A 19,623-nucleotide genomic window follows, 5' to 3' on the forward strand; every position below is an offset into this window, starting at 1 on the left:
TCCTGGTGCGGCGCCGCGGCCTGGACCTGACAAAGTATGGCACAGTTGACGCCAGGAAGGCCAAGCGCATGCGCATCGGCGGCGCTGGCGGGGGTGAGCTCAAGCGATGGCTGGTGCGGGTGCGGGCAGTGGCCGGCAGCGATTGCAACAGCAAAGTTCTGGCTTTGGCTGGGCCATTTGCGCGGGCCACAATCGTTTCTTGCTGCACCAAGAACCCGGCCGTTGCATACCTCAACCTAGGCCCCATGCCGCAACTCACCCAGCACGCGCCCCTCGCCTGTGCTCCCCATCTACCCCAAAAATAATGTGTCCCAGGTGATGATGCCTCTTCCTCGCTGCCTGTTGGCCTGCCAGAGCTGGAGGAGTACGAGGCCTTTGAGGAGAGGTGGGCGGCTGGGCAAGGGAGGCGGATGGTCGCGGGGGAGGCGCTTGTGTCTGTGGTGCGGGTCTGGCCACTTTGTGTGGGGCTGGTATTGGTCAGGTGGCTCAGCAAGGTTGGTGCAGACCCGGTTCCGAGGTCTGACCCCTTGTCAAAAGCCCTAAGAAAGTTTGTGGCTCACCTTGTGGGACCTGCAGATCCACCGAAGCTGCAGGTGAGAGCTTGCAAAACTCCACGCCTGCACCACCTGTGACCAACGTTGACGCCCTGCACCCCCTCCCCTCGCCGCAACGTTCAACAACCCAAGGTTCTGGCGTGAGATCAGGGACCACACGCAAGGGGAAAACATTGAGCTGGGTGAGCGGCACAAAAACACTCTGGGCTTGCCTGCTGCAGGGTTGTCATCGGCTCGTTGGATGCCGGCGCCCAGCCAGCCTCTCAACAGTTCCCTGCCGACCGCTGCCGCCAATCCTGGGCCCTCTCAACCGCTCTGCCCCCGCCATGCACACAGACACACGCACGTGCATGCCCACCAACCCCACACATTCACGCCTGCCTCAGTGCCCACCCCTTTGCCCCGCCGTCCTCTCCCTCTCCATCGCCCGCCCCAGACGACCTGCCCGAGGGCTCCTCCCTTGAGATGGTGTATGTGCTGGGCAAGCTGAGGGAGGAGGGCGGCCCCCTGGACGTCAGGGCCACAGCGCGGCAGGCGGCCAAGGGTCCCAGGAAGGACTTCAAGTGGGCGGCCCCTGGGCGTCCCGGTCCCATGCCTTGAGGCAGGGGTCAGGATGGGGAGGCAGGGGTGGCGGCACCACCAGCTGACCGCATGCCATGTTTCAAGACGTAGCCCTGTGATGCTGGCTATTGCCATGTTCCGGCCTCCCCTGCAATCAGCCCGCTCGGCCGCCTGCCCTGTTCCACAAGGCAGACCGCTTTTCGACACACTCCTCCCTGTCTGCCCACCCACCCATCCCGTGTTGGCCCCTGGCCTGGCACTTCATCCCCAACAGGATCTCCGTGCCGGCGCTGCGACTGAGCATGGTGGTGCAGCGCATGATGGAACTGGAGCGCCGCGCGGGCCAGGAGGAGCGTGCGCGGCTGGCGGCGCGCGTGGCGGAGCTGGAGGCCTGCACTGTGGCGGCCGGCAAGGGGTTGCCTGCTGCGACAAAGGGTGTGGCTGCATAAGGTGCTGGCTGTATTAATTGTGTATGCTGGCATGAGTGCGCCTCGTGGTCTGATGGGAAAACTGAGATGAAATCGTGTGTAGCAGGAGATGTGCGGTGTGACGCAGGACGCCCGACTTCAAAGCAAGGGGGATTATCCCAGAGGTTATGCATGTGCATGAATGACAGTGAGTGACGCCCCTCACTGTTGCTAAGCCGCGTGTCTGAGAGCGCGCTTTGCATGCATGATTTTGGGGCGCTGCGCAACAGCACGGAGCGTGTGTGAGGTGCCCTCAGCGCGGCTGTGCACCAAGGCGCACTAGCTAGGGGAATAATCCTTTTTTTGCAACAGTAAACCACTGCGAGTGTGCGCACGAACCACTCTCTCAAAGGCAAGGACAGCACATAGCCCGCACCCTAGAGACATGCCTGGTCCTGGGACCTGCAGAGGAAGTCAAAGCGGCACTGCAGGCTCGCACAGGCAGGGCAGGGAGGAAGAGCTGAGTTGGAACTCTACTCGTCATGCATTTGTGTGCACGTCGAGTGAGTTGATCGGGCATCGACTTGACGCGGACTTACGTAAGAAGAAGACCCTGAACTAGAGGCGCATTCAAGGGGGAAGCTGCAGGCGCCTCACCGGGCAGGGTCAGCCTTGATTTGTGAGTGCGCTGCCGGGGTTCGAGCTGCATCCGTGCTTTGCACTGCCATGAGTACAGATAGTCACACCTGCTTCGCTGTCCAACACAGAATGGGTTACCAAAACACATACATTATCCGAACATCATCCCGCGCAATTGGACGGCATGGGAAGTTGCCCTGGCTGTCAGTGACCTGGCGTGGCACCTGGCGTGAGCTGCCCAGAAGCAGGTGCAACGAGGCCTGTCAAGTGGGGCGCGACGCGCAAACAAAGCTGCATACTCCGGACATGAGTGTTCTATCACCTGTCACAACCTTCCTACATCTTTGTTGTAGTACGCTTTTTTGCAATGTCGGGCTTGTCGGATTTCGGGCAGCTGTTCAGTGTTCACACGCAGTTCTCCGCAACTCAGGGGCCTCCCTGGGTGAGCACTCAGCGCGAGTTGAACTCCAAACTGCCATACGTCACTCACAGTCCAGCTCCATGGCCGCGACCTGCACTTGCCGCCCTCCCGCCCGCTTGCCCCCATCGTCTGCGTCTGCCGCCACCACACCCCTGCAGGGAGGCGTTCCGCCAGGTGACGGAGGTCTTGCAAGGCAGCACGCAGGGCCCAAGCTTTGTGGGACTTGTCGTCGTGCCGTCCGCCACGCGGGTTGCCGTCAAGGTGTTCAGCAAGGCCGCCATGGCCAGCAGCACGGGCCTGCTGAAGCAGGTGCGCGGTTGCAGGGGCTAGGAGCGCACCAGGGGCGAGAAGGGGGCGGGTTGGCAGACAGGCGCTACAGACTGGACAGTACGACAGGATCAGGGCAGCACCGCGTACCACTCGGCTTGTCGGGCGGAGGCGCGGACGCACAACCCCACGAGCGCACGTGCGCACGAGCGGCCGACACAGATGCAGGCCCTCGAACGGGAGGGGTGGTGCGGATTTATCGGTGTCCGCTTCCTGGCACACACCCCATTCACGCACTCTGAACGCACTCTGAACGCACACTGCACGCCGCTGCCGCGCGCCTCGCCGCCCTCAGGCAGTGGCTGAGGTCCAGCTGCATGAGAAGCTGCAGCGGGAGGTGCTGCGCGACGGCGTGCCGCGCCTGCTGGCGGCCCACGAGGACGAGACACACCTGCACCTCGTATTCGAGTACGGCGGAACGAGCCTGATTCGGGAGATCGCCACGCTCAGTGACGAGGACCGGGCGGAGGTGGGCGACGCCATTGTGGCGGCCGCGACCCGCCTGCTGGCCCGCATGCACGGCAAGGTGAGGCGTGGGGGCCAGGGCTGACGCTGTGATTACGAGGAGGGGGGGTGAGGGGCAGCGACACACGCCCTACCCCGCGGAGGGTGGTGGGCCGCGCGTTCAACGCGGCGTGGTCGCTTGCGTGTGGGCATAATTGCAGTCGTCAGTGACCGCCTGCGCTTGCAGCAGGCCGTGTGACAGGACTGCGACCGACGTGCGCTTGCAAGTTCGGTCAAACTCAAATAATAGACTTGGCAAATCCATCTACACTATCTCATCTGGCCCCTCGCGGGTTGCGGCATCTCTCTCTTCTCCCCATTCACTTGCCCACCCATCCACCCGTCCACCCACGGCCCCCAGGGTACAACGACTTCAAGCCGGAGCAGCTGCTGCTAACGAGGCGCCCCGCTGGCGCGGGCTTCCAGGTCAACGTCTGCGACCTGGGGGCGGCGACGCCCCTGGGCAGCCACCCCACCGCCTGCACGCCCACTTGCGCACCCCCTGAGGCCGGCCCCGAGATGCTCAAATACATCGCCCGCCTGCCACACCCCAACATGGGCAACTTCTTCGGCGTCAAGTATGACTCATGGGCCTTGGGCGCCACGCTGGTGCTCGCCGTGTTGGGGTTCAGCCCTTGGGAGACCCCTGAGGCGCGCGCCCTCGCCGATGACTACGACGCCTATGACTCGGCGGTGGTGGCGTGCATCACGGCGGCGCCACGCGCGTACGCGACCACGCCGAGTTTGGGGCCCTGCCTGAGGACGTGCGCGCGTTCCTGGACGCCGCGCTGGATCCTGACCCCGCCACGCGCGCCTCGTGCCTGGAGCTCTGCTTCAGCGACTACGCGCAGCGCCTGGGCGTCCACAACTGGGCCACGGCGCCAGAGGCGACGCCGCTGCTGCGCGGCAAGGCGGAGCGCGGCGGCAGAGCTGGCTGACGCGGACGCTGCCCGCGCATCCAAGGTGAAGGCGTTCTTTGAGGCTGCGACTGCCGCGATTGATGCGGCGGATCAGCGCAGCGCGGTGCTGCAGTGCCGGGTGGCGTCGCTTGAGGGGGAGGCGCAGGCGAGCGCCGTGCGCGAGGTGCGCAAGGATGAGGCCGCGGCGGCCGCGGCGGCTGCGCACGCCGCAGAGGTGGCGGCGCTCTCCGCCGCGGCCGTCGCTGCGGCGCAGCGGGAGGCGGCGCTCCAGGGGCACGTCGCAGCGCTGGAGGCAGAGGTGCTGCGTAAGAATGAGGCGGCGACAGTCGCTCTGATGGCGGCGCACGCGGCGCTGGCGGATGAGCGCACGGCCTGTCAGTTGCATGTCTCGGCGCTGCAGGCACGGCTGGTCGCGCTCGAGGTCGCTGGCAGGGCGGCGGTTGCAGAGGCGGCGGCGGCAGAGGAGGGCAGCTGGGGCGGCGGTGTGTGCGGCACCAGCCGCACTAGCAGCGTCTGCAGTAGCTACGATGGCGGCGGCGAGCGCGCCTTGGATCCGGAGCTTCTGGCATCGCGGCCGGGGTCGCCACGGCTCAGCCAGGGCAGTGGGTGTGAGGAAGGGGAGGTGACGGCGCGGGAGCAGGAGCAGCAACATGCGCACACCCACTAAGCGCGTGCAGGGCGCGGCCCACAAGCTGCGCAAGGAGGCTGACAAGGCAGCGGCGGCCTTCAAGGGCCGGCTGTGCATGCGCGCACATGCAGCGTACTAGCGGCGCTGCGTATTCTTGGAGGCTCCGGCCAACTGCTTTTGTCTGGGGCACCTGTTTACATTTGGTCACTTGACAGAGACCTGCTGTGGGGGCACACGCTTTCTATCTGCCGTGCATGTCCAGAAAGGAAAACTTTTCCTGGACTGCCTCTGGACATGGACGGGTCTAAACACACCCTTTTGGTTAGGGATGCCAGCTTGGGGGGTGCTGCCGCGGACCCGCCGCCCTGTTTCGCAGTGCCGCGCGAGCCTACGATCCTTGCGTGGCGCTGCAGCCCTGTTGAGATGCACACTCGCTTCCTTTTCTCCTTCTCCTATCCTTTGTACCAGTTTGAAGGCCTTTACGGGGTCCTGATGCAGCAATTGTCCTGGCCTTTGTTGCATCCTCAGGGCAGGCAAGCCTGCTTCCCCTAGGGTTGTTTCCAGGAAGCCTTGAGGGAAGCCGCAGCACTTTGAAGTGGGGACAGAGCCGCTGCCAAGCGCGGCTCAGCCCCTGCTCCATTTTGGCGCGTTCACATCAGGCCCTGCAAATGCCGCCACAGCACTGCTGGGGCGCTCGCTCGCTTCGTTGTTGCTGCTCAGAGAGGGTTTTGATATCTGACAAACACTTCGCGATGATCCATCTTTTGGGGTCTTGAGGGCAGGCAAGCGCCCTTGGCCTGATTGCAGGGAAGCCTGTGGAGTAGCAGGGCGCGGGGCAGAGTGGCAGCTGAACGTTCCCCAACCCCCGTTTTGTGTTGGTGCTTGAAGTCTGGCCTGCGCATGCGCGGCAACATGGGTGGTGCCATTCCTGCATGCGTTGCTGCCTTCCTGGATGCCGAGTCATCCAACTGGTGCAGCCCTTCAGGAACAGGCAGTCGACTTTGCACTGTGAAATGTGCCAATATATGTCAATTCATTACAGACAGACGAAGTAGACCAACGGTATGAGACTGTATGAAGTTACTATTTACGTTTGATTGAATCAGCCGGGGTTTCTGCGGTGCCACGGGAAGGTGACGTGGCCCGGCTGCTGGACCAGGCAGCGGCAGCAGAGTGCACTGCGCACAGAGGTCGAAGCAGCCAGTGAAAAAGTGTCAGAATATGGTTTCACAATTTTGAAATCAGCATCTCTGCTTGACATATACAAGCGTAGATTTCAAGGTTTATAGCGGTAGCAGCAAGGCCAGTGTGCCCATACAGCCAGGCGCTGTTGTGAGGTGAGGGTCCCACCCTACCAGCTGCAGGCTGTTGGTGATGCGCACAGGCGGCCCGCCCGCGTCAATGAGCATCAGATCAGTGTCATCACGCCAACGTGTAGCGGTGCTTCACCCCGACAGGGAACCACTCAGGGTCCCCCTGCTCGTGCAGCTTCACCAGCGGCAGCTGCGCCTCGCGCGGCACGTAGGCCGCATACTCGCTGCTCAGCCGCAGCAGCACACGCCGCACGGCGCGCGCGACGCGCGCTGCGAGCGCGCCACTGGCCTCCACGCCCCGCGCAACTTCGACCCGCAGCCCCAGCCGCGGGTTGTGGTCCGAGTCCTCCTCCACGTAAAGAACAAACTTCCCGGTGAGAAGATCTGCCAGCCTCCCCTGCCCTGCCTCTCCCTCCTGTCCCTCAACGCCACCAACGCCATCATGGACGCCGCCGTCGCCATCGTCCTCGCGGTCGTCGCCGCCGCCGCCCTCCAGCGCGGGCATGACCTGCTCCACGTACACATTGGCGCCGTACAGGGAAACCGCCCAGAAGCTGCGGCCAAAGACCCACACAAACGGCTGCCGTCGCACGGGGGCGCTCCTGCGGGACAGCACGCGCGCATAAATGTGTGCGTATGTGCGTGTGTGTGCGCGCGTGTGTGTGCGTGTGTGTGCGCGTGTATGTGTGTGTGTGTGTGTTTGTGTGTCGGAAGTTGTCCAATGGTGCGAGTCAACGTGCGTGCAGTTCGGGAACGGCGGGCAAACATGCAAGGAAGCCCATTGAACCACCACCACCAGCATGTGTGGTGCGGAAGGATGCTGCGCCACCGCCCATTTGCCTCCCTGCGGTGCGCCCGTCTCTACTTGTCACGCCCGACCGCGCATCTTTGCCGGCCCAAACGCCACTCGAAACAAACTCCTGCTAGGCATGCACACCTCTCATCTGCCAGGGGGTCAAACCCGCGTTTTCCAAGGAACAGCATCATCTCATCAAAAGACACCACGCCGCCAGCGTCCCCGATGCTGTACCGCACCAGCGGCGCGCCGCGCAGGGCGCAGCCGCCGCCGGCCGCGGCCTCGGAGAGTTGCGCCGCGCGGCCGGGGCCGGGTAGGGATGTCACGAGTATGGTGCCGTCGTCCTCCCGCAGCTCCAGCAGCCTGGGGGTGGGGGGTGCGCCGCAACTTGTTTGCGTGCAGCTTTGCTGCCTTTGTCAACATTGAGCTCGCAGACGATGGCCAGAAGCAGTAAGGTTTTGAAACCGCTGGTGTCGAGGGGGACCCGTGATATGACATCTGGGGCACAACAGGGGCAGAAAAGGCAAGGGGAGGAGTGGCTGAAGGCGGAGGAAATATTGGGCTGGGCGTGGGGAAGGTGGGCAGGGGTTGCTGCTCGCCTGTTGTGAGGGTCGTACTGGGCGAGCGTGGGCAGGCGGTCACGCCCGAGCAGCTGCCGGGCAGCTTCCGGATAATCTGAGAGCCACTTGCGGATGAGGGCACTCAGGGGGGTCTCCTGGGCAATCACACCTTTGGAGCATTTGACAGGGGGCGCGGGGCGGGCAGATTCAGATGAATGGCGGGGACGAGCAGGATTGGGACCAATGCAGCAGAAGCAACATAAATGGAAGCGTCTGCCTTGGTCGTTTGCACCCGTTGCTGCACATGCCCACCTGCGTCTGCTGTCCCGTAAATCGAGGCGATGGAGCGGTGGGGCTCGGCGATGCCGGCGCGGGCCGCCACCAGGGCCCGCCACTCCTCCGAAAATACCTCCCCAGCCAGGACCTAACGGGGTGTGTGATGTGCTAACAGTGATACATCACGTGATGCAGGAAGAGGGGATGTCACGTGATGAGGAATGTTGGGGCTTTGCCAAGGAAACATGCGTGCGAGGGGCAAGTGAGCTTGAGGTTTAAGAGGCCGTGCCCGAGGCGTGAGCAGCCCAGCCCCTGCAGACGGTCTGCAACCGTCCTTGGGCAACCCAAACTTGTGTGGCACCTAAACGCCACATGTTTCAAAGCCTCACATGACCCTGTTGCTGCTGTTCATCACACACTCAACCCACCATTTTGAGTGCGTACCGCCCCCAGTCAACCCCCCTGGCCAAGCCCTCGTCGATGACGCCCTTCACAAAAGGGGGGTAGCTGCGCACGCGCACAGAACAGCAGGGTTTGAAGTGGGCCCGGGAAAAGCGGCTCAGTGGAAGAGAGGAGAGCGCGGCTTTTGTGGCTGGCACAGCAGCGCCGAGCGACGAGCAGCGGCTCAGGCCAGCCGTCACAGCTCAGCAGCGTGTCCTGGTGACGCAGGCCTAGACGGCCCTCCTTGGCTCTTTCAACGCTGCGGAGATGTGGGGCCTGCAACATCTGCATGCCTGTGTCAAACCCTTCCCAACTTCCCCGGCGGTGCCCCTATTCCCGCCCCCACCCCAGGATGATGGTCTGGTCGCAGCTGGGTCCCAGAGACTGGATGATCTGGAGGATCTCGGATGGCTTGTTGCCCTGCAACGCATTTGAGAGGTGGGGCGGGGCAGGCCAATGGTGCGCTGAGACACGGACGTGGGCCTGGAATCTGCAGGGGGGCAGCCTTTGAGTGTGCAAGACTAGGTGCACAAAACATGGTGATGGCGGCGACATCGGCAGGAGATCAGGGCAAAGCGACGGAGCAGCATGGCAAACAAAGAACCAGTCCAACAGCTGCGCGCCGACACAGGGCCTGGTCGCCTTCTCACGGGTGTGGTGACGACGAGGCGGTACCCCTTGAGTGACAGCAGCCGCAGGCACAGCGTCGTGAACACGCCGCCCACCCTGCAAGCCGGGAGGCGGCGGGGCGGCGTTGAGCAGGTCTGGCCGTGGCGGCCGAGTCCCAGGGGCAGGCCGTTGCTCTAGCCGTGCAACTTGGGTGGCTTGCTTGCGCAAGTGTCAGCTGCGCGTTACGGGCGGTGCAGGGGCGCAGGCAGGAGCTTGCGCACGCTGCTGAGGGGCGCACGCTGTGCGGTGATGCGGGTTTCCTCACCAGGATCCCAGGGGCAGCACCACAACGCACAGGGAGCTGCGCTGGTGGCAAAAGAAGGAGTCGCGCAGCACCTGGGTTGTGGGGGGCGGCAATGCGGGGCTTGATGACAGTCCACATGTCACCCGCGTATGTGTTGTGTGTGCGTGTGTGTGTGTGTGTGTGTGCGCGCGGGCGCGCGCAGTGTGATTTTTGTGTGTGCTGTTGCGCCCGTGTGTGTTTGTGTGAACGCGTGTATGTGCGCGCTTGAGCGTACGTACGGTGCGGCCAGGGTGTGCCAGGCATGCAGGCCGAGGCGCAACGCCACCGGCAGTGCAGGGGTAGCGGGTCCAAAGTATAGAGCAGATGGCCGCTAGAAGAGATTTTGCCGCCGCATCGGAGCTATTAACGCCGCCTTGTCACCCGTGTGCAGGCAAACCTCAGCGCGCGCGCGCCCCCCACTTCCCCACTGCCCCTCAGGGGCGTCCCAAAAGGAACGCGTGCGCGCGCGCCCCGCCTGCCTGCTCGAAGCGCGCCGCGACCTCCGCCTCGTCATCCACGCTGCGCGCCCAGGGGGTGGGCTGCCCCGAGGAGCCGCTGCTGAAGTGCACAAAGTCCGCCCCCGACAGGGCGCCCCCCCAGCAGCGGCGCGCCAGCGGGAAGCGGTGGAAGTAGTTGCCCTGAGTGGGGGGAACGCCAGGCAGGTCGGCGCTGTTATGGGACGCAAGGCGGTGGGACAGCTCTGCATGGTGCTCCATTCTCCAACAAGCAGCGCTGACCGGGGGGGAGGGGGGCGTGTGACCGGCAGATCGATGAGTTCAGTTGTTTCAACGGGCTTGCCAAGCGGTGACCGCCTGTTGGCATGCACATGCGCATACCTTTGTGGTGTAGGCGACGTTGGAGAACAGGTCATCATCCGACCCTTGTCCACTGGCACGTGGCTGCTGCTGCTGCTGCTGCTGCTGCTGCTGCGTCCCGGCCACGAGCTCAGCGTATGCAGGCACATGCGCCCGTGCCGCAGCATACAGGGCCGCTGCGGCGCCCAGCGCTGCGGCGGGGCGCGTGCTACCGGCGTCGGGCGACTCTAACTGCAACAGGTCGTCGAGGGCTGTAGAAATGAAGTGCTCCATAATGGTTTCAGAAAACTAAACTGAGATTTTACTGATACCGGTAATCTGGCAACAACCACCAATCCACCAGATCGATCGTCTGAACGGCGCGGCAAAACGGTTTCAAGACATGTAAACATCCCAATTCTTTCTCATTAGACGGCGCGCTCCTCCCAAGCAACAGACCCAACACCGTGGTTGGCAGCTGGTGGCTGGTGACCTTGTTGACGGTGCGGCGAGTGACTGGGATGTCCCATGTGCGTTCATGGGAGCGTAAGCAGACCAAATCTGGACCCCATGTTGCAGTTGCTCTCCCAATGTACCATTGAACCCCGCGTAAGTCTAGCACATGTAGAAATCATGGCGTCAGGGTTACTCACATCGCACAAGTGCAAGAATGCAAACGGTATGCGTAATCGTCTTTCGTGACAATGGGTCTCAAGTACTTCCTGGTGGCCACCGCAAATCTGAATCGCCGCTTGCACCACCCTTAGAATCGTGGGTCAGCTGCTCGCCAGCTACCAAAGAGGGTGTGGGGTGGCAATGATGATCAGCCTCTTATTGGCTGGTGGGCTTGGTACCCGTCAAGTACTGAGCACAGTGCAGCGTATATTTCAGCGGCTTGGGGCCATCTAATCATGCAGTATTGGGCAAACTAGTCACAGCACAACATGAGCACATTTGAAAAAAAATGGCAAAGGAGTGACACCTGGGTTGGGGCCGCACTGCCCCAAAGGGGCGTGGCAATTATCCTCGTCCCTTGACAAGTGTGGCAACAACAACAATTGCTCTGCTGGTCTGCGCAAACATGCACTTCAAGAAGGCGTGCAGTGTGCGGCAATGGACTGGCAGATCGAAGCAGTGCTCCAAGCTGTGTGCGTATGTGCTGGGAGGGTCGCCTGAAAAGCGCCGGCATGGGGCGACGGCCCTGTTTTGATGCAGAGAAGACCCCCGCACGACTGTGAGTGGCGCAGGATGCGCGTGCGGGCTGAGCGTTGCCAGGTTATGTGTGGGTCAAACTCGTGAGTGCTGCCAATATGCACCTGTACGTACATGGCACTAGCAAGTCCTGATCATCATCAGCCCATGATGGGCTGCTTTATTAGGGCGGAAGATGTTCCTCAGGCCCTGTACTTTGATGTGAAGCTGTGCACTGTGTTAGGATCTTCAAACACGTCGAAGATCTCTGGGACCTGGCAAGCCCCGTCCACGAGGACCAGGGCGGTTTTGGTAACTGTGACAGGGTACGGCAGCGGCACGTTTGGCACGACGACAACGGCGCTCTTGCCGACTTCGATCGGCGTCGTCACGGCAGCCGACGAGCCCCAGCCCGTGGTGTTGTACGTGCTGCAGTTGAGGACCTCGCGGAACTCAAAACCGCTCCGGAACACCGACACGACGCCCAGCGCGCCAGCAGCGAGGCCGACGTTCTTGATGGTAATGCGGAACTCGGCCGTGCCGGCGGCTGTCCGCTTGGCCTTGCTGCTGGTGACCAGAAATCCCGGCAGGGGCTGGGGCAGCACCTTGTAGGTGAAGGTGATCTTGTTGTCAACGTCCTCGTCAGCCTCGGCCGTGGCGCAGTCTGCACGTTTGGGGTGGGCGGGCATTGGGGCCACCAGCTTGGGTACACAGCAGGCCGCGCGCGTGGGTAGTGATAAGGTCACACACATTGTTGATGGTGAATGAGGGAGATATCAACAACAAGGGGCAGGGAAGTGGGCTTGCAGAAGTGCTTGCTGGGTTGCAAAGCCAAGCACCTGCAACCAACCAGGTTGATCATGTTCTGTTGACGACTGTAGAAAATCCAGTCATCATCTGCAGCCCCGCCCCGCCTTTACGGGCCGGCACCACCCCGCCTGCGCCCCGGCCACGCACCACGCTCATCCCCTTGCACAGCAAGGCAGCGCCCCTGCCCTCTTTCCGCACGCCTCCGCATCCACAAGCCCACCTCCGTCCACAAAGCCCACAAGGGTCTTCTTGCCAGGCGTGGCCGGGGCCGGGATGCCCTTGACCGTGAAGGTCTTGGACTTGCCAAGCGGCGCAATCGTGTCGCTCTTCAGGGCCGTGGAAACGTCCGCTGTCGCATTGCAACTAGGGACGAAGGGGCTGCCGAAGGGCACTGACCAGAACTTGATGGCGCCGAGTTTGCCGGGCAGGGTGCCCTGGTTTGACACGCTCATCTTGACGCCAAATGTTTGGGCCGCCGTGGTTGCGCTCCAGTAGACGCCCTCGTACCTGCATGCACAGGCGCGCCGCCGGGACCGCGTGTCAAGCGAGGGGTGGGTGAACAAGGCTTGTGGGTAGTAGCAGCGGTTTATGAGTGTTTGCTGCCAGCGGCTCTCGTGTGCCGTCTGTTGTGCATGCATCAGAGCCCGGGCGTGGCATTGCTGTGCCACGCACGCAGATACGGCACATGGGATTACCGTGTCCTCGATGCATGTGTGTGACTGACGGCCTTGCAGGGGCCTTGCAGGTGTCTAGCAGTTGCACACCAGCTCAAGGGCATCTGGCAATTGCTGATACGATTAGTGACACCACCGCACCTGCCATTCTTGGCCCACACAATCTTGTCGAAGCTTAGGTCGGGGATGGGCGCGGGGGTGACCGTGTATGGAACGGTGACCTGCGCAAGGAATGGCGTGTGTGCGTGGACGAAGGGCCTGATGGGGGAAGAGCAAGGGCGCGAGCGAGCAAGAGCACGTGATAGCGCGTGCGCGCGAGAGCACGAGAGAGCCCACATACGGGAGTGCGCAAAAGTGCGCATGCGAGGGAGTGCGAGGGTGCAAGAGAGGGGCGGGGGGGTGTTGATGCTAGCAGGTCAGTGCAAGACAGGGGGAGTGCAGGACAGGGAGGCAGGGCAGCCGGCCTGATGTGCGTGCTTGCCACACAGCACAGCACATGGAGTAGTATGAGACGCACAGCCTTGGCTGGATGAAATTGGTGCTTTGGCGCATTGCGCTGCGCGCTGGCGCACCCGGCCTCAAGCTCGAGGAAGAAGGTGGTGAAAGGGAGCTTCAAAAACCAGCACGCCTACCCAGCGAAACCCACCCTTTTCAGCATTCACCTGGTATCTTCTGCCAGTGCCATCCTCGTTGTAGTACAGTTCGCATTTACTGTCGATAAGCACGCGAAGCGCGTGCGGCCCCGCAGCTTGCGGCGCCTTGACCTTGTTGATGGCGACCGATTTGCTGGTAAAGGCTTTGACACTCGGCACGCGAGCCTTGATGTCGCCACTGGGCCCTGAGCAATTCTGCAGCACGGGCTGGTCCGCCCACAGCTTCGCACACGCGCAAGCGCCGGCGGCGGAGCAACGGGGCAGGGGGGGATGATTGCGTTGATGGTGGGTAAAGGATAGCAGGAGTTTCGAAGACCTGGCGCAGGTAAACAACACATGCGCACAGCTCTTGTACCAGGTGACCTCGCTCACAGCTGGGCGGCAGCCGCAGCTCAGCACAAATGTTGAGGCACGCATGTGAGCCGGCTCCAGGCCTCTACGCGATATCAGGCTGCTGAGCCCCAACGCGGCCTTCTTGCATGCAGCGCCGCCTCTTCAGCCTATCGCGTGGCCTCCCCGCCCGCCAGGCAGCCAGAAAATCGTGGCCCACATGGTTTAGACTCACCTGCAACTCAACGGCGGGCGAGCTATAGCCAAAGGAGTAGACATCAAAGGAGGCTGTGAATATCCCGCCGACGACGGGGAACCGGGGCGTGGTCTTCAGACCCGACACAGTTGGCTGTGCTAGCGGGTCAACAGCAGCAGTGGCCGGGGCGGCCAGGGCCAGGAACAGCAGCAGCACTCCCAGCAAACAGCGCCCTGCCATTCCTTTGCAGGTGTATGCCGCCATCACTTGCATGGTGCCTCTGCTTGCTGCGCTTCCTCGCCCTGGGTGAGTTTGGAAGAGTAGGTTGCCAGGGAGAGTGGCCCCAGGTGCCGGCACATCAGCGTGCCTGTGGCGGCTGTTCATGACCTGAGAATGTTTTATTATACTATTCGAGTCCATGGGGATAGCGTGGGGGCCTGCCTAGTTTTCTTAAACTTCAGCTCTGTGACCGCGGCCCGGCCACGGGTGCAACGCCTTGTCAAGTGCAAGGCTTGTGATACAAATCATGCGCAGTGGTGATCGTACAGGATCAGACCCCGGTCACAACCGAGACGATGCCTGGCGAGGCTGCATGCACCTTACCTGTCAGACGGGTGATGAACGTCCGAACGCAGCTACAGGGCCGCTAATCAGGAGAATTAAAACAGTGAAATCAGCTTGTGGACGCTGCGGCCAAACTTGCAATAGACGCAGATAGCCATGTCACTCCGCGGGCACCCCCTCGCTCACTTGCGGCCAGGAGCCACGGACCCACGAGCTGTGGTGCGACAAGGGTCCAGCAGGTGTCGCAAGGGCGGGCTTGACCCATTCATGCGCCTGAACACACGCAAACGCTTGTTGATGCTTGAAATGGGTACGGGCAGGGATACCCCACTCGCTTTGTGCACACCGCTGCATGCCACATCTGCCATGTGGGTGTCTACGGTGGTGGGCTCCTCCAGTCACCACAGGGTAACGTCGTGCTCTTCACTGCATGCATGCGACTTCGGTGATTTCTCTTGGAAGCACGTTGACCTCCTGACAAGTGCTGCACCGCTCACCTGCGCGTGACCGTTCGGAGGGAGCGGGGCGTGCGGGCCCAATGGCAGGTCAGCCTGCGAGGCGGTTGCATGTTCTGTGTTCCCACTTACTCTGCGCTGCTTGTGCGAAAGCCGCCAATCCTTGACTTACTGAGTTTGGGTTACCGTCTTTGGCATTGTTGGGAAACAGCGGAGCCATGTGTGACGTTTGCGACCCCCCCATGCAGCTCTGATGCAGCTCGAGTGCAAGCTGCAGGGTGCTGAAGCGGAGCGCAATGCACCGCGAACTCACATCCATGCTGATGTTTGAGACCTGGGGTTGTAAAATTCGTCAAGTCCAAGTCATCATCGCAGACAAGTGACGGGTGTTAGGGGCATGTGAGAGAGCAAAATGGAGAAAGGGGCGCCGCATACACGAGGAGGCACAGCACACCAAGCACTCCTTGCAACGGATGCCTACATAGTAAGGGTGACGTGCGACCGCACCCCCGGCACGCGCCGCAAGCTGCGTGTAGGCATGCGCTGTGCTCACCGTGCTGGGGGTGGCAAAGGCACTGGCACCCATGTGCCAGTTTGTTCGAGATGAGGATTGCACAAGGCGGATCTGGGAAGTGCTCCTAGCTGATAGTGTGAAGGACACTAAAGCATCAGGTATGATACGGTACTCAAGTATGATACCGTGCTCAAGGGTCCTACGAGGCTCAAGGGGCGTTCACACTTAGTATAGTTTGTAGTTAACGTCAGGATAAACCATGACGCCGTTCCCGTTTGCATGTGAACGCGAGTGGTCTCGCGCTCCAGTTTGGTTTGTTCTGACGGGCGAGGCTGACGGTAACGAGCCCTCTGGGGGAGCCGTTCGGATTTGCTAGTTAGTCCTGTTCACCGTAAATTCAGCAGCTGCACCTTAACGGAGAATTTACTAGCAGTCGTTGCAGGCTTCAAAACAATTACAGCCCGCGTTTGGGACGATGCGTGCGATAAATACAATTGCCAGGGTGCTGCTGCTGTCATTCTGGGTCCATTTCACCTGAAAGCGATAGTAGCAATACATCAAGGCTCTATGAGGTTGATTCCACACCGGAAGCACAGGCAATCATGCCCCACACGCCCCTTGCAGGGGCAGTGTCCGCCATTGCAAAGAGGTTGTGGGACCCACGCGCACAGGGGCGCGATGGATTTTATAAACTTATCTAATTATCTGCAATACCACTGGACTCAGATGATCGATCATCAGACATTATGTACTCCATATGCTATGCCGTGTGTGTGCCAAGTATGAACGCGTCTTGCCGTTTGCCCGTAGTGTAGTTGGGCCAGCGAGCCAAACGGAGACAAACTAAACGGTACTGTGAACGCCCCTTCAGTCATTGCCATTCGGGCCCTGATACCGAAGTCGTTATGAAGCGATCTTGGCTGATCAATCAGTATCAAAGTTATCAACCACCAGCCTCTTTCGAGTTGACGTGTGCAGATCATAATCTTGCGGTGCCACCGACCCCTGTGCCGATCGTGTTGGTGAACACTGTAGCATGAATGTCCACACGCCTGCGCTAGCTTTGACCTAAGTTGGAGTTCTAGGGAGGAGCACCGCCGCGGGGCGGCGCACGTTGGTTGCAGCGGGGCCGCGTGCGCTCCGCTGCAGCGGCGGTGCGCGATGGTGTTTGGCAGCGACATCGCGGTGGTCGTGAGGGCCAGGAAGGGGCGCAATGTCCTCGTGCAGTCGTGAGTCCTGCAAGGAGTGCTGTTGATGTGGCTGCGCGCATTTGTGCTCTCACAACTGCAAGGGCTGGTGAGCCGCAGCGGCCTTCGCCCCCCCCCCCCCGCTGACAGCGCCCGCGGCGCCCGCGCCTGCCCTCCGCGCCCTCAAAGCCATGGCCTGGATATGCGCGCAGTGGTGGCGGCAGCGCACGACGTGTCGGCGGCGCTCGAGGGCGACCTGGTGTCTGCGATGGAGCTGCTCGATGCAGGGTGGGCGTTCGTCGGTGCCCCAGCGCTGCGCAGAGCTCGGCGGCTCCTGGGCGCGAAGCCGAACGCTCATCCAACTGTTTTGGGCTGCAGGCCCCTCTGGTCGCAGCGCCCTGGTGCATTGCGTGCCACGAGCCGCTGCAAATGTAGACAGCCCCAGTTTGTATATCCATGGTGGATAAAACAGCATCTGCACCAGCAGCCACAGCACCCACTGCAGCAGCAGCCGCCTGGTGATCCCTTTGGCCTTGATAGGTGCAGCTGCGGGCCCGCTGCTTCAGCACACCCCTGCCTTTCTGCAAGTCACCAGCGGCACATTCCACCTTCTCTTCAAATCCAGTCCCCCTCACGTTTTTACAACCATCCTGCCCGCGCAGTGTCGGTGTCGGCACCCAGGCGCCCCTTTCCTGTGGCCACCTGCGTGTCGTTGGGAACAGGTGACCCTGGGAGGACATCATTAGGCGCAGCTGCAGCCTCGCGGCTGTGTTGCATCCAGCCTTTCGCACCCTCTGCTGACCTCTGTACGCGCTTACACACACGCACGCACGCATGCGCCGCCACCCAGGTATGACGCCGTGTACCGCGTCGTGGGCGGCGTCTTCATCATCGCGGTCACTCGGGCCGGCGCCAACCCCTTTGCCGCGCTCAACCTGGTGGTGGCCGTCACGCGCCTGCTGTGCGCCGAGTGCAAGACGGTGGACCTGACGGCGGCCCGCATCCTCAAGAGATACGCGCAGGTGAGGGCGCCGTGCGGCCGCCTGTGGGGGCCCCGCTGCATGGTCCAGCCATTGTGTTAAGCCGTGGCTTGGGTGGGGTGCTCTGCAGGGCCGAGCAGTGGCCCTCTACTGTGAACCTGAATGCGGCATGTTGCAAACCTTCATTATAGCTGCCGCGTGCAGCCTCTTTGACACACACACACACACACACACACACACACACACACACACACACACACACACATTCACGTGCAAACAAGCACACACGAACGAGCTTGCTCGCGCGCCTGCGACCTCACCCCACATACATGAGCACACACTTGCGGGCCGGCAACATTCCATACACGCACAAGCAATCTTGCACACCGCAACCACGCATGAACTTCCCCCCACCCTCCCCCACCCACTCACGCCCACAGGCCTACCTGTCTGTCGACCTGCTGGTGTCGCGGGGCTCCCTGGACATTGTGCGCGCCCTCACTGACGCGGCCCTGGTGCTGGAGGCCCTCAGCCCCCAGGGCGCCAAGGCGCGCAAGATCAAGGCCCTGCAGGACAAGGCGCAGGCGGCGGTGGCGGCGAAACAGGCCAAGCAGATCGGCAAGTGAGTGCGCTCGGCCACAGTTGTCAACAAAAGGTCGCATTCGGGAAACGGATCCTTGCCTCGACCCGGTCTATTTGGGGCCGGCAGGTGGGCAGTCCTTTCGGCGGCCTGAGGTGTGAATTCGTTGCAACGAAAGCAAACCCTTGACCCCCTTGTGGCGCTGAGCCTTGTCCCCCACACACCACCCGCATCGTGCAGGCGCCTGCCCGACATGCGCAGCCGCGACGGCCGCTTCGCCTTTGCCACGCCGCCTGAGCTGGCGGCGATCGACGTGCACCTGCCCACCTTCCCGCTGCCAGACCTGCCTGGCCCGGACCAGCCGCTGGCAAAGCCCGTCGTCGTCAAGACGGTGCGCACAAAGCAAGCCAGGGGCGCTGCTTGCGGGCAGCGCTGGCGTGCGGATTTGCCCACCTCACAGCACACTGAGTTTGTTTGCGCAGCCGGCGTCGCTCGCACTCTCGGTGCGTCGATTCCCACTGGGGAGTACTTACTCTTGCCCCAACACCCTCTGCACTGCCCGTGTCGGCCCCTTACTACACTCACAGCTCGAGCTGGAAGAGGAGAAGAAAGAAGGTCGGCGGCCGCTGCCGGGTTGAGGCTGTGCACTGGATTTCTGGGTTGGCCCCAGGTCTTTTTGAGCAAGGGTGGCTGCTCTCCAAACTTATTGCCTCTTTCCAATTTATAAACAAATTGTTCCCCGCCTTTTCCCAACATTTCACCAACCTTGGCCCTCCGCTCTTTGCTTCTGCCCCACCTCATACAGAAGCCGAGCCCGAGGAGGAGGCGCCGCAGCCCATCAGCATCCTGCTGGCGCCCAAGGGTCCTGCGCTGCGCCTGCAGGAGTCGTGGCTGGCAGAGAGCGTCGGCGGCCGCGTGCTGCGGGCGGGGCTCAGCGGCGCGGTGCGGTGGGCGTCGCAAGAGGTCAAGTCCCTATCCGGCAGCGTGCCCTTCAAGCTGCAGGTGCCAGCGTGGGAGCGCGCGCGTGAACCACAAAACCCATGCCGTTGGGAGGTTGGGTGTTGCCATGTGTGCCTGTTTCCGTGCCCGTCGTGCTGTGCCAAGCGCACTCCAGGTTCCGTTATATATATCGCATGCCAAACCCGCGCCCAGTGAGCTGACCCTAGCACTCACTTACGACTCGCCCTAAGTGAAAACATGAACGCCTACTCGCCCCTTGCCCCAGGTCCCCGACTTTGTGGAGCGTTCAGTGAAGGCCGCGATCAGCTGCGCCCACGCCACCGACCGCGCCGTCAAGCAGGGCCCAGAGTACGGCTCATTCATCGCCGACACGCTATCTGGGCTGCCGGCCTCAACCGCCGTGCTGACGTACGCGCTGCCGTCCACCTGGGGCGGG

The 19,623-nt window shown here is 62.1% G+C and overlaps 5 protein-coding genes across 5 annotated transcripts in view; 3 read left to right on the forward strand and 2 right to left on the reverse strand.

The window, feature by feature from the left end:
• The window catches only part of MNEG_1198 (hypothetical protein), a gene marked incomplete at both ends in the record, with an annotated part of 6,090 nt that extends 4,526 nt beyond the window's left edge, over positions 1-1,564 (forward strand). The window contains 4 exons of the mRNA XM_014050318.1: positions 316-385; positions 687-736; positions 991-1,117; positions 1,390-1,564. Of these exons, the coding sequence (XP_013905772.1) occupies positions 316-385; positions 687-736; positions 991-1,117; positions 1,390-1,564 (422 nt within the window). The remainder of the gene's footprint in view (positions 1-315; positions 386-686; positions 737-990; positions 1,118-1,389) is intronic.
• Positions 1,565-2,528: 964 nt separating this feature from the next.
• MNEG_1199 (hypothetical protein) lies at positions 2,529-5,000 on the forward strand (the record flags this gene model as incomplete). The annotated part of the gene is made up of 5 exons (XM_014050319.1): positions 2,529-2,603; positions 2,844-2,891; positions 3,205-3,435; positions 3,616-3,628; positions 3,775-5,000. 5 exons carry the CDS (start codon positions 2,529-2,531, stop codon positions 4,998-5,000), a joined length of 1,593 nt encoding a protein of 530 aa, XP_013905773.1.
• A 1,383-nt stretch (positions 5,001-6,383) lies between these two features.
• On the reverse strand, positions 6,384-10,387 carry MNEG_1200 (phenylacetate-CoA ligase; the record flags this gene model as incomplete). Its single annotated transcript, XM_014050320.1, has 10 exons — positions 6,384-6,876; positions 7,212-7,433; positions 7,688-7,799; positions 7,943-8,054; positions 8,335-8,413; positions 8,694-8,767; positions 8,998-9,073; positions 9,282-9,352; positions 9,800-9,937; positions 10,136-10,387. 10 exons carry the CDS (start codon positions 10,385-10,387, stop codon positions 6,384-6,386), a joined length of 1,629 nt encoding a protein of 542 aa, XP_013905774.1.
• Positions 10,388-11,487: 1,100 nt separating this feature from the next.
• On the reverse strand, positions 11,488-13,426 carry MNEG_1201 (hypothetical protein; the record flags this gene model as incomplete). Its single annotated transcript, XM_014050321.1, has 4 exons — positions 11,488-11,948; positions 12,315-12,601; positions 12,910-12,989; positions 13,415-13,426. 4 exons carry the CDS (start codon positions 13,424-13,426, stop codon positions 11,488-11,490), a joined length of 840 nt encoding a protein of 279 aa, XP_013905775.1.
• A 3,443-nt stretch (positions 13,427-16,869) lies between these two features.
• MNEG_1202 (hypothetical protein) overlaps positions 16,870-19,623 on the forward strand; it is a gene marked incomplete at both ends in the record, with an annotated part of 4,563 nt that continues 1,809 nt past the window's right edge. The window contains 7 exons of the mRNA XM_014050322.1: positions 16,870-16,955; positions 17,518-17,689; positions 18,088-18,269; positions 18,468-18,618; positions 18,815-18,842; positions 19,033-19,229; positions 19,453-19,587. Coding sequence (XP_013905776.1) covers positions 16,870-16,955; positions 17,518-17,689; positions 18,088-18,269; positions 18,468-18,618; positions 18,815-18,842; positions 19,033-19,229; positions 19,453-19,587 — 951 coding nt within the window. The remainder of the gene's footprint in view (positions 16,956-17,517; positions 17,690-18,087; positions 18,270-18,467; positions 18,619-18,814; positions 18,843-19,032; positions 19,230-19,452; positions 19,588-19,623) is intronic.

Source organism: Monoraphidium neglectum, assembly GCF_000611645.1.
Source record: "Monoraphidium neglectum strain SAG 48.87 unplaced genomic scaffold scaffold00115, whole genome shotgun sequence".
Taxonomy (NCBI): domain Eukaryota; kingdom Viridiplantae; phylum Chlorophyta; class Chlorophyceae; order Sphaeropleales; family Selenastraceae; genus Monoraphidium; species Monoraphidium neglectum.